At 38.2% G+C, this 13,569-nt stretch overlaps 2 protein-coding genes across 2 annotated transcripts; both read left to right on the top strand.

Moving 5' to 3' along the window:
- Positions 1-8: 8 nt before the first annotated feature.
- LOC311263833 (patatin-like phospholipase domain-containing protein 2) lies at positions 9-7,529 on the top strand. Its single transcript, XM_084364161.1, has 9 exons — positions 9-333; positions 1,739-1,971; positions 2,507-2,572; positions 3,893-4,102; positions 4,944-5,004; positions 5,155-5,346; positions 5,517-5,637; positions 6,157-6,264; positions 6,562-7,529. Exons 1-9 carry the CDS (start codon positions 117-119, stop codon positions 6,917-6,919), a joined length of 1,566 nt encoding a protein of 521 aa, XP_084220287.1. The 5' UTR covers positions 9-116; the 3' UTR covers positions 6,920-7,529.
- Positions 7,530-8,433: 904 nt separating this feature from the next.
- Positions 8,434-13,157, top strand: LOC311263221 (patatin-like phospholipase domain-containing protein 2; the record flags this gene model as incomplete). The annotated part of the gene is made up of 7 exons (XM_084363144.1): positions 8,434-8,620; positions 9,710-9,942; positions 10,088-10,153; positions 11,054-11,263; positions 11,409-11,469; positions 12,368-12,488; positions 13,055-13,157. The coding sequence occupies 7 exons, from the start codon at positions 8,434-8,436 to the stop codon at positions 13,155-13,157; spliced, it is 981 nt and encodes a 326-aa protein (XP_084219270.1).
- Between the last annotated feature and the right edge of the window lie 412 nt (positions 13,158-13,569).

Below are 13,569 nucleotides of genomic sequence, written 5' to 3'. Positions count from 1 at the left end.
TGATTACCTGCCCACCTTTGGATGATGTTTGCAGGTGATGTGAACGTGGCAGGTATCCATCAGAGAGCTCCATAATTTTAATTTTTACATCACAACAAGTTGGGTTCGTTTCTGTGATGGCTTTGCACAGTGTTGACTCTGAGAAGATGATAGATTTGAAGAAAGAGTGGAGCATCTCGTTTGCAGGATGCGGTTTTATGGGGATTTATTATGTTGGTGCCACCAGTTGTATCCTTGAGCGGTTCCCTCGCTTCATACAAGGCGCCTATAAAATCTACGGAGCCTCTGCAGGTTCTTTGATGGCTACTGTTCTTACTGTTGGAATCCCCCTCGGTGAGTTGTGGGTCCCTTCTCCAGTGACCAAACTTCATTCAAAAATCTGTCATTTTAACGCTACTTTGGAGAATATCAAATATAGTATGTTTAATTAAACAATATTCAAGATGTCATTTAAATCACTGCATTTTATAATTTAATTCGGCATAGATCTATTGCGCCAAACGGCATTGTACTTTGATAAATCTCCATGTCAATGTCAATACAGATATAAACACCATGGGGAGTATTTTTTAAACATAAAGTTTTTGTTTGTTTAATACTATCATATATTGATTTTATAATTGCTTAACCAGGTTTTCCTCTGTTTCTTCCATGGCAGATGAATTCTTAATGAGATATCACTGCTTGGACCCATATTAGTCTCTTTATTGACATACCAGAAAGCCACTGTTGACATTTTGATTTGTGAAGTTGTTGTTGTGAGTGCATCTGATTGCGACACCTCTGATTTAGTGACTTAGCCAGATGAGCCTTAAACACAAGCTGATAGTGGAAAAAGAACACTAGATAGATGAAAAAAAAAAAAAAAAAAAAAAATCATATTGCCAATATTTTTGTCAGATATTATGATTGTGACATGATTTACAATTATTTGGAAGGATCGTTTTAGATTTTCGAAAAGCTATTGATAGTAATAAAAATAAATAATGATGATGTGATAAATGATAAATACTTTAGTCCGTAGGTGACGAAATCACCTCTATTATCCAGATCTATACAGTCAGGATTCTTCAGGATTTCCATCTGCAGTGTTTTACAACCTACATTTTTCAGCTTTATAAACATGCAGAAATGTTTGCAGTTTTCAAAATATTTTATTATGCTTTTAGACATAAAAACAAACATATACAACACACAGTGGCCACAACATCACATAATCCCATTACAGTGATGCAATAAAAAACATGGAGAGAAAGAAGGTGAAATAAATAATAAAAATTACTTTCCCAAAAATATGTTAGACAATTTTCTTTATTGCCATCTATCCAATCTTTTAACATAATATTTGTAAGTCTTTACCAGCAGATCTAAAGAAGGATGTTTTTATATTGATTTACATTTAAATCTGTATGTAAGATATTCGATTGGTATTATTTTTAAATATCAGTTTGTACCAACTGATTATTGTAGGTGGCACATTATCAATCTATCTAAGCGATATATTTTTATACTTTTACCCCAATACATGTGGACATACAGTACATGTTCCAGTCAAACTTGGATTCATCCTGTGTCTGAGTTGGGGGGGGAGGGGGTCATCTGTAAAAAAATCAGTATCCTAAATTGGGTCTCTCTTTAACATAGCTTTATTTTGAAAATATATATATTTCCTGTTAACCTATAATTATAGAAACCCAGTTCAGAAATTCAACTATGTGTTTTGTGTTCCTCTGTGCAGAGAAATGCTGCGCTGATTTGATGTCCATGGCCAAAGAGGCCAGGAAGCACAAACTGGGGCCCCTGCATCCAGCCTTCAACCTGCTGCAGATCGTGAGGGACTCTATGCAGGCGTGCCTTCCAGAAGACGCTCATGTTCGAGCCTCTGGGAAGCTGTGTGTGTCCCTGACCAGAGTGTCTGACAGGAAGAACGTACTAGTGTCACAGTTTGACAGCAGAGAGGAGCTCATTGAGGTATATTTCACAACTTTCATCCAGTGTCTTCTGTGGTACAAGGTTCATTTATGAGGTGCAAGGTTTATTTATTTATCACCCTGCAACACAGGCTTGTCCCTTTTATGCTTCACAAAACAATAATAGATTATATATGAATGAACACTAGGTCAGGCCAGGAGACATTTTAGTGGCTTAATTACCAACATGATTAGTAGAGTAGTTAAAAGTAAGAAGTATTATCTCTCTGATAATACAGTTGTAATTTGATCAGTTATGATTAAGATTGTGAAAAGCTGATCAGACAGATTTTTGCAACAGTTTTGCAATGTGGAGGAAATGGAGATGGAACATGTGGAGTCAGAACTGGAGTGATTCTGCTGTTTACCGTCATATCTAATGTGGCTATTGACTCCTTATCTGGAAAAAAGGCTTAATATAAATTTTGTTTCATCTTTTCTTTTGTAAGAAACCATTTCTCAATTCTTTGTGTTGGTCTAAACTGGAAGTTCTGTTTCTAATGTGACTAATTTGCGGACACATCTGTCTTTTCCAGGCCCTTATATGCAGCTGTTTTGTGCCTTTCTACTGTGGTGTCATTCCACCCACTTACCGCGGAGTGGTGAGTGAACCAGCAAGCTGCTATACTCGAGCTGGGAATCTTTCTTTTAAGCCCACTCAATCTTTACTCAATCTCTCAGAATGCAGCCCAACTTTATTTAGCACTTGTTATGGTGAACAGCTTACCGTGAAACCCCATCATCCCCATGCTGAGTCCAAGAGGTAGACATTGAATGCAGCCTGTACATTAAACAGACTGATATGGTATGATATATCATAGTTTCAACACATTATGACTTGAAATCACACTGAGTGACCAGAAAAATAGAATATATATATATATATATATATATATATATATATATATATATATATATATATATATATATAATATAACAACAAGTGTTTTTATTTTCTTATTTTCTTGGTATTTTCTTGGCCAGTGTGTGTAGCCTCAAGCCAATAACAGTGCAAGGTCGAAGCTCTATAAGAACTTAGCTACCCGGTTAGATCGCTGTGTCATCTCTCTCTTCTTATCGCTGTCTATCATAAAGAGCTGCAGGTGTGTCTGTCCAACTGAGGGCAACAGTAACAGTCAAATCCTGCAAATTATGCCTTTAATCTAATGCAATATGCAAGCCCTGCAATAAATACTCTCACTCACTCATCGCCGTTGTCACTCTGAGGTGAAACATAGGCCATCAATGGCTTGTATCCATCGTAGACGATTTTTGGGGACCTTCTCGAGTCTACCCCAGGTGTATCCCCCACGTTTTCCTGATGGATTCCATGGCATTGCCTGTTTGGTTATATTGTCCTTCGGCTTTCTAAGAGTGTGGCTAATCCATGACCATTTCCCTCTACTGATAGGCATACCTGTTCTTGGCCCATTCTCTGCCATAGGTCCTCATTTCTGATGTTTCCAGCCACCAAATTCTCAGGATTCTTCTTAGATATTTGTTGATAAACGTCTTTGTAGTGCGCAAAGTTTCAGATCCGTAAAGCAAGATAGGTATGACATTGGTGTTGATGATTCTGCAATAAATACCACCTTACAGGAAAATAAAGCAAAATGCAGCAAACTACAGCCTGCAGAACTTCTATAAGTTAATCAACAGCTCATGGACACAGTGCAGTGTCAAGAAGAAAAGTTTCACAAAGTTTTATTTGTACAGGACTGTTGGATTGCATTCTAATATACATCTAATGAATAATTCACGTTTGAAACTTCATTCTTCCTCAAGATGAACCTGTCAAATTGATTTAGTCATTGCATGATCACAATATCTTGGACAGTGTTCACTAATCTGATTTGAGAACATGTGTTTTTGAATAAATTTGTGGTTCTATACATTGATCAACACCCTCCCTCTCCACTCAGCGTTATGTGGACGGTGCCGTCAGTGACAACCTGCCTCGATGCCACCTGAAAAACACAATCACGGTCTCTGCATACGCCGGTGAGAGTGATCTCTGCCCTCGAACGAGCTCGCTCAACTTCCACGAGGTACGCTTCAACAATGTGAGCATCCAGGTCAACTCAGAGAACATGTACAGAGTGACCAGCACCTTCTTCCCCCCAGAGCCACAGGTGAGACACCGAATATTTGAGACCGATATTCATTTGCAGTAAAAATGAAAATCAACGTACGAGGTACAATTTACTCAAGTACTTTTCTTAAGTACAATTTCCAGGTACTTTACTTGAGTATTTCCATTTTCTGCTACTTTAAACTTCCTCTCAATTACATTTATTTGATAAATTAAATCTATTAATTGTGATCTGTTACCAATCAGATACTGTTGTGGGTGAAACATTGTGTGAGAGGAGGCTGCATCAGAGCCAAAGTAGTACATTTTTAAATTAGTTTAATTAATTGGCAATCTGACAGAGAAATGACAGCTACCGATAATCCGAAAATGCTGAATAACGGCCCCACAATCAGCCAGGGCCAATAATTGGTCTACCCCAACTCAAAAATGACGATATAAATGGTGATGACTCACAAAGAAGTCTAGTTCATGCTATTTTGGTTATGTCAAATATCAGCTCGACAAACATTAAATTAACATCAGTTTGACCTCATTTCTAAGACTAATATCTGCTCATATACTTTTAACTAATATCCACACATACAGGCCATCTACAGTATTGTTTCATCTTCTCCTCTCCAAAGGAAATCAAAGCATGTTTCCAAAGCTTGTTGAGAGATAAATGGCTCTGAGACCAGTTTAAATTTCTGTTTTATTACATTTTTACTATCTCTTTTCTGCCCTCTGCTGGTCAGAAAGTGATTACTGCAAAGCACACAAAGTACTCTGGAGGCAAGTCTTCCATTTATTTTGACACCATTGCACAGTGAACACTTGCAATATTGTATAGATTAATAGATGTAGCTTGAATACTCATCGAGCACTTTTGGATTTTACAGGCAATGGCTGAAATCTGCCACAATGGCTACGTAGATGCTCTCCGCTTCCTGCAAGAGAACAGTAAGGAAATCTTGTCTTAAATACTGTTGATATTTATGTTACCAGAAGGTGGAGGGGAAAGGTTTTTATTCTACGAGCCATAGTGGCCGGCAGTGAGTAATTTAGTGCTTCTTATTGCAGAAATCAAATTAATTTGAATGCCTATCACAGATCTGATCAGCAGTGAGTGCCCCATGAGAAGTCTGGAGATAGATGCGCCCAAACCAGCCTGTTGTGAGCTGGCGAGGGAGTCAGATGAAGCTGAAGAGTCCAATGAGAACACACAAAAGAAGCCACCTGAGGAAGAACACTGGTGGCTGGATCCACAGCTCATAGAAAAGCTCCCAGTGAACATTAAAAAAGGTGAAGACGGTCTGTGAAGGGCGGCTGACGTGATCAACAGGGAAATCCTCCTTGTTGGGGAAAAACTTTGATACAAACTGAAGAAACAATAATATTTCAATGAGGACAGTAAATTTAATACAATAAAACTAAATGTGTAATGGATTTTTTTTTAACTGTATTTGCAACAGCGTTGTGTGAGGCCTGTAGAGAGACGCCGAGTGCTGGAGGTCTGTTGTCTCACATGAAGGGGTACCTGCCAAAGATTCCCCAACTTCAGCCTGTGCAGTCGGCTCGCTCTCTAGCCCAGAGGTACAATGAACTAACCTTTATTCAACCTGTTAAACCACACCCAAATTATTTCTAATATGTTAGGAGGCATTTCAGTATTTTCCCATGTGATCATCAAATCATTATCCTTGTCGTCTTGATGGCACCTGTCTGGAACAGTTGTTCAAACAAGTTACGACAAATTCTTCTTCTTTACTGCAAATACAAGTCAACTATATTTCAGTTGTCAAATTAACTGTAGGAATGGTAATAGATTACTTTCCCTTTATTGGTAGCTGATTTTACTTTCACCGATTTTGTTCCAACTCCAAAAAGTTGGGATGCTGTGTGAAATGAAAATAAAAACAGAATGCAATAATTTACAAATCCTTTTCAATCTGTTTTTAATTGAATGCAATCCAAAGACAAGACCAAATAAGTTTGAGCATCATTATCTTGTCTTTGTACTGTATTCACTTGAATATAGGTCACATTTGCAGTCTGTTTTTGTTTATGTTTTAAACAGCATCCCAACTTTGTTTTGCTGATTTCTGCTTTAAGACTTGTGAACTGGATCCCAGACGTACCAACGGACATGAGTTGGCTTTATGGCCTGGCTGGAGGCATATATAACCAAGCTGGGGAGAGCGAGGTGGAAGAATTTGACCGGTAAGCAATGTTAGAATCACTTCCTTTCCAGGTCTTCATAAATGTGCAGCCTCTTGCAAGTTGCCTCAAGAGCCATCACGCTTTACGTGACTTCAGTTGTTCATTGACCTGAATGCAGACATTTTCTTTAACTTTAGTTGTGGCCCGTTGGTCACACTAAAAAACAAAACAATAAAAAAAATGGGGTCCAAAGTGATGGACTGACACAACAACAGTGCTTTTCCTCAAGCCACAACCCCATCTTGGCTTAAACTGAACCATCCCTTCATCCCTGTTTCCACACTGTGCTCTTTCCAGTGAGACTCCACTGCGCCGAAGTACAAGTCTACCATCAGGCCTGGACCTGCGGAATCGGAGTGAAGGGGACATAAACGCTCTCCCATTGACCCCAGAAGCTACTCCCACCTCCAGTCTTACCTTCACCTGGGACACACATAGTGCGATTGACTACAAGTCCCTGACTCCACCCTCTACACCCACTTTAATACCCATCGTTGGGTTTGGTGAGGCTGCTGCAGAGTCACCAAAAGGTGCAGGTAGCGGCTGGGGTTTGGGCAGAGCTGTGGGGTGGATCAGAAATATTGCATCCGAGCGAACTTCAAACTACATCAAAACAGAAGATTCAAAGTCTTCTGCTGCATCCAAGTCCACATAGATTTAATATTGCACTGAAAGAGAAGAAGAAGAAGTGAAGTGTTGAATAAAGGAATGCAAAAATGTTTTGTGTTTTGTGGTGCCACTATCGAATGTCAGTGGGTTCCTTTAAACTATCTGTACAACTGCACTGTGATTTTCCTTGAGGTAAGCTTACATGTATGTCCTGTCCTCTCTTGTTGGAAATGTTCCTTTTGTTCATTTTAAACTTCACTTACCCATGTTGTTATATCAACAATTGGTCATATTACTATGTATAATGTAATGTGTACATGATTGCAGTTCCGATCAGCTCATTGAAGCCTTTTATCATCTCTTATTGTTTTGGTGATCTGGCCTGCAATTTAACTGTTTCAGTTCAGTCCCCGTATCTGGCATCTAAAGAGCCAGATATCATTCTCAGATGGTGGATGTATATGGTACATACTACATTCATCAGGAAGACATAAAACCAACTCTAAATGAACGCTCTGTTTCTAATGATATGTAAAAGGGATGCATTACATGTTAATGCAGGTTTAAAGTTAAATGATTACTACTGTGTTTGATTTTTAAAAAATGTAGCATATTTCAGTGTAACATAAATTAATAAATATAAAACAAAAGATGTACATCAGTGTCAGAATTCCCAATCAGTCGACTCTATATCAGCACTGGCCTTGTAAAAATCACAGCAGATGGTTTGTCGAGCCACATTCAACCAATGAAATGAAGATATTTCTTAAATAAATTTTTCAAGAAATGCGTTTCATATAATTTGATTTACAGATCAAAAACCTGTTTGAGTGTGAAGTACTTCTTCAGCCTACTTCAGATGATCTAAAGCTTTGGGAGCGATGATGGTTGAGCCAGCTAAGTTTTTACTAAATGCTAACCTGATGCAAGCAAAATAGTTAAAATGTTGAGATGCTGAAATATTAACATTGAGTACAGTGTGGACAAAAAAGCAGAATCAGGAGAATTTGTCAGCAGATTTCAGTTTTTCAAAAAGATGAAAAAACAGAACTCCTAATTAGGAAAATAGGTTATAATAAGGTTATAATACGTTTATACATCTCATAATTGTACATTTATCGACTTGTACCAATATTCTGTCATGTATGATGCTCTGTTTCCCCTTTATCTGTTATCACATGTCCAAAAATACTAAAGCAAGTCAAGTACAAGTTGAAAAATCACTTTGAGTTTGTTTTGCCCCCTTTGGTCCCCCCTACTTGTGTACACAGTATAGTGCTGGTAATGAAAACCGTGTCACATGCCATGCAGCTGGCCCAATGCAGTTTGTGAAGGCACTCATGTTTTCTATTTCCTAACGTGACGTTTGAGCCAAGTAGGTTGTGCAACACCACAGAGAAGGTGCCCATTGAACCTGAGAGAGTATAGTGGAGATAAGACGGTGGTTTACATGTTGATGAAATACTGAAGGGAATCCAAATGCACCAGGTGAACTCTGATAGATGATTTAAAGGAATACACTCTTAGAGATGTGGTTTTGAGTTTGAGATCTCAGAGAATATGTTTAACTGGGACGAGGAGTGGAACATCTCTTTTGCAGGCTGTGGGTTCAGGAGTATTTATTACCTGGGAGCTCTGAGCTGTATCCTTCAGGAGGTCCCTCAGCTCGTTCATAGAGCCTCTAAAATCTGTGGAGCTTCATCTGGTTGTCTCGTGGCTGCAGCTCTGACAGTTGGGATTCCCATCGGTGAGTTGTATTGTACATCGCAAATTTATTTTTTCAGCTCAAATCATGAGATTGGATGGGTACTTAGGACCTTTTGGCTAAAAACAGACTATTTTGCTGAGATGTGTCATCTGTCTCATGATGATCAACCAATGCATGGAGGTTACAGTTGTATAGCCTCTTACATTACACGATTACATGATAAAATCTGGTATTTTCCTCTCTCTACTATATAAAAATGAAGAAAACCTGATCCTTACTTACCAAATGTTTTATATTAGGAAATCTGGTATTTTCCTTTATTGCATGTGTCTAAGACAAACCCTGACCATGACTTTGCAAGTAAATGACTAACATAAGTTGTTTCTCAGTGGGTCTCAATTATTTACGAGCCCTTCATTGACAGTGTGACAGTATGGATCTAGTTATATTAAAGAAGTGATACCTGATGGAAATTTCTATTGTCTTCCTGTAATAAGTGAAAAAAGTGGCCAGTCAGAAAGGTCAGGTTCATGTTACCTCATTGCTGTTATTGATAGTTGAAGTAAACAATGTACTTGGCGGGTTCATTGACACACACACAAACACACAGTTAATGAGAGCAAATTCCAGAGGTCACATGGAGTTTCAAGCCAAGGGAGGCCAAATGAGGAAACAAACCTGTCAGTCACTGCCTCTCTACTCTTATCTCATTCACTTACTCATAAACACACCACAAAACAACAACAATTTAAATAAATAACATCACAATTAAAATAAATAAGAGCATATTTACAATATTGATCATGTAACAAACTTAAATCCTAAAGAGAAATGATAACAGTGACTCAAAGTAATTAAGAAACAACAAGCAAAGAACGGTGAGATAGGAAAACTATCATCTGAAACAATACACCAAAGACTTACCTACTTTTACCCAGAATGCATTTCACAGCTTACACAGAAGGTGCTCAGTGGGTCTGCAGTTGAGTCAGGGTACAACTTTTGCATATTCAATACATCAAAAAAACAAAAGGAAGCATAAAAACAATATCAAAAGATAACTTGATTAAACCAATCCCCAAGTGCAGCTGTAATTCATGACTGATTTTGTCACATTTTCCTCCTCAGAACAGATATGTGTTGATGTTTTGACCGTGGCGAAAGAGGCCAGAAAGCACACTCTGGGAATTTTCCACCCGAACTTCAGTCTGCTGCGGACAGTGCAGGAGGTCCTGCTGGAGAAGCTCCCGGCAGACGCCCACCTTCGGGCCTCTGGGAGGCTCTGCGTTTCCCTCACCAGACTGACTGATGGGAAGAATGTTCTGGTGTCTGAGTTTGACAGCAGAGAGGAGCTCATTCAGGTAGAAAGAAGTAGATAGAGGGACTGAAATATTTTGTAGCCTGGCCTGATTTCACAGCATCTGCATGTACTGGTAGCAGTTCATCAACATGAGGAGCTGAGGGTCTGATACCTGATGTCTTGTCCTGCATTGTTTGCCTCAGCAGGTTCTCATCTGCAGCTGCTTTTTCCCTGTTTACTGTGGTTTCACCCAACCGTCATACCGTGGAGTGGTGAGTAGATACCCTGTACATTTTCTAAGTTACGTTTGTTGTAAGGGGATTAGAAGGAAATCGTTACACACCATGGTTTTATTGTGTTCTTTACTTTAAAGCCCCTTTAATCAGAAAATCCCATAAATAAGGGCTTGAACTAACAAAGACCACACTGTAAAAAGTCATAATTGAATCTACAATTTGTTTCCCATTAACTTTACATAAATATATACTATACGTTTAATGTATTTCAAGTTTTTATTTTCAGAACTTATACACAACACAAGTTCTTCTAACTTGAAGTCTTTTGACATGACATGATGAGTTGGATAAATGTACTGTACATCTGAATCAGTCAACTCATTAAATAAACAATCAGGGTATGAGTACACTTCCCAGCATTTTGAGAGTTAAAACTATCCTGAGACCCTTCTTTTTTGTAGTTCAAAGAAAATATATGTAACCAAGTTATGTAAACTAGATATTTTAGGTAGACTGAACTGTAGATGAAGTATTTTCAGCTTCAGCATTCCAGTTGAAAAAAAACTGAAAAATTGTGTTGCGTCAACTAGAGAAATCTAAAGAAACTGAATTGTGAAGTTACATAAAGTAAATATTTTACACTAAAGAATGATAATTATTATCAAGTCTATATGACTAGAAAACCTTTTTTGTTTTGCACCATTACAAAACTACCTCAACTTGTTTTCTAAAATTCAGTCAACTTAAAATTGTAAGGCAGCCCTGACACTAATCTTTTTAAGTCAGAACAGTGTTTTAGATTTTTTTTTTACAGTACACATTTTCTTGGTGCATGGAGAAGAGAAAAAAAATTAAATAGGACAATATTCCAGCAACACTGTTAGAATAATACGATGAGAATGTCATCAACATTCAATACATCTGTTCTTCCTCTAGCGCTATATGGATGGAGCCCTGAGCAACAACATGCCCCTGTTTGAGCAGAGAAACACCATCACTATGGCCCCATTCTCAGGCGAGAGCGACATCTGCCCCAGAGAGGGAACATTCAACTTCTTCGAGGTGCACTATGGCAACGTTAGCATCCAGGTCAACACTGGAAATGTGCATCGGGTCTGTACGTCATTCCTCCCACCAAGACTTGAGGTGGGTACCTGTGCAGGTTCGTTTTACTTTAAACAGTTTAAAAAAATTTTTTTAAATTAAGTTAAGTGACAAATTAATCTTGAGTTGCTGCAAAACATTTCAGCTATCAACCATTCATTTTTTTTTCATCTTTTGTGTGTAACAGAAGCTGGCTGAGATCTGCCACAATGGCTACATGGATGCTCTTCATTTCCTGAGAGATAGAGGTGAGCTCTTCCACCTTTTTCTGGTTCACACCATGAAGTAACAAACAAAAAATAGTTAGTAGTCAACTCTCTGTGATAGATCTGCTTGGAAAGCAGCATATTCCCCCCAGTTTGGAGATGGAAACGGACACAATCAAACCTTGTTGTGAGCTGGTGGAGTCAAAGAAGACACTGTTGAATGGACAAAACTCTCATCAGGAGGATCATTGTTGGCTGGACCTGAAAGTCATAGAAAACCTCCCACTTAGCTTCAAGAAAGGTAAGGAGGGAAGGTAGGACTGGCTCGTAATCAGCAGGTCACAGGTTTTCAAGTCAAATAAAGAGTTAAGTTACTATAGCATCAAAAAGGTAAAGCAGAGCAGCAAACTAAACCTCTTTTCTTTATGCTTCAGTGAACAGTACATTTAAATGTAAGTCCTGGATTTATTGGAAGCTTGTTTCTGGACGAGCATTTGTTCAAAAGCCCGGAGGCAGGATACACAAAGAGGGAATAGGAAAGAGAAGATTTAACCTTTGACTAAAGCACTTAACCACATCATGCACCTATGAAGCTCCTCAGTGGAAATGTATATTTTAGGGGGTATATTCAAGGCTCAAATGAAACATGAAAGTGTGGTAGATGAGACCCAGAAAAAGAAACTCTCACAAATCAATTTAGCTCAAACTTACAGAATAAAAAGTAATTTTGAGATGATTCTTTTTTTTCTAATTTCTAATTATTTAATTGTCTTAATTTGTTTATGTCCTAAGAAAAACATTAATTTGTAAAATATAGAACTAAATTGACTTCCTGTGAACTGAAGGTGGTTTTAGCCCAAAAACTAAATCTATCACATGTAAAATAAATAACAGATATTACAGTTGGTGTTATGTCCTACATGTTGTGTGTTTATGTTAGTGCTGTGTGAGGCATGCAGGGACACTCATGATGGCAGCAAGTTTCTTCCATTGAAAGTGGTTATGAATCTGCTGATCCTACTGATGATGCCCATTGAGCTGACCGTCTTACTCATCAAAAGGTAAATAATTCGATCATCAGACCAGAGGGGAAGGGAATGCACTGAAAAACACAACAGTCACTCCAACTACTTTTTAATTTTTAAAAAAAAACTTGTATATTTTTTTCTTTTGACAGCATGATATTGTCAGGCTGTTCAGTGATTTTCAAACAGTTGACGTTGACCGCAGTTTTCTGCAGGCAGACATTGAGCAGCAGACGTGAGGATCTCAACAGGTTTGAGCACTTGTACTCATAATTAGATTTTTTTTAACCCTTAAAACAACACAATCAAACATTCTGGATAAAGGTAGTTGATTGCTGAGTCTCATACCAAGGTCGTCAAATACTCATGCTTCGGGTATGTGGCAAAAGTTGTCCCCAGCTTAAAGCGTCCATATTTGAAGAACAGTGCATGAGATTTTATCCAGAAATGTACATTTTATATCCTTAATTTATCAAATGAAGAATTCTAATCTCAGTTATTGTTTTGGTAATTATTTGTTATTCTTAACATACACAATTACATACACTATTTTTGATTAAGTCTTTGTGCTCTCATCTTTGTTTTCTCCAGTGCATCTCCAGAGCAGAGCTGCAGCAGCAGATCCTCTTACTCAGACATCAGAACCCAGACAGGAGGACACAAAAACATTCAAACTTTGACCTCAACAACCACCCCAAATTCTAACAAAACTCTTCACTGGGACAACAACTGTAATCTGCACCTCCTCACCCCTACATCTGGAGGTCCATCCAACTTCCACACCAACAAACCACCTACATGTGGCAAGGTGGCTTTAAACCACCGAAGTAAATCAACTCTTCATCAAACATAAACCAGACAGAAAAAACTAATATTTTATAAATGGTATGTAATATTTATCAATTGTGTTGTTCAATAAAGTGGATTTTTCTCAATTATACTTTAAAAAAAAAAAAAGTACCCTGACCTTAAGGAAATGAGCAAAAAGTGCTGGTGAATGCCCGACATTTTGAACACATGCGTACAATCACTCCAGAGACTTCATTTGGTTAAGAGTAGAGTAAGAGTAGCCACAATGATCTGCTAAATGTCCCAGTTTTATCCGGTTTAATCGAGA

Source organism: Pagrus pagrus (genome assembly GCF_965226575.1).
Source record: "Pagrus pagrus genome assembly, chromosome: 10".
NCBI classification, from domain to species: domain Eukaryota; kingdom Metazoa; phylum Chordata; class Actinopteri; order Spariformes; family Sparidae; genus Pagrus; species Pagrus pagrus.
Note: the sequence above shows the minus strand (reverse complement) of the source record. Positions and strands in the feature narration are given on the sequence as shown.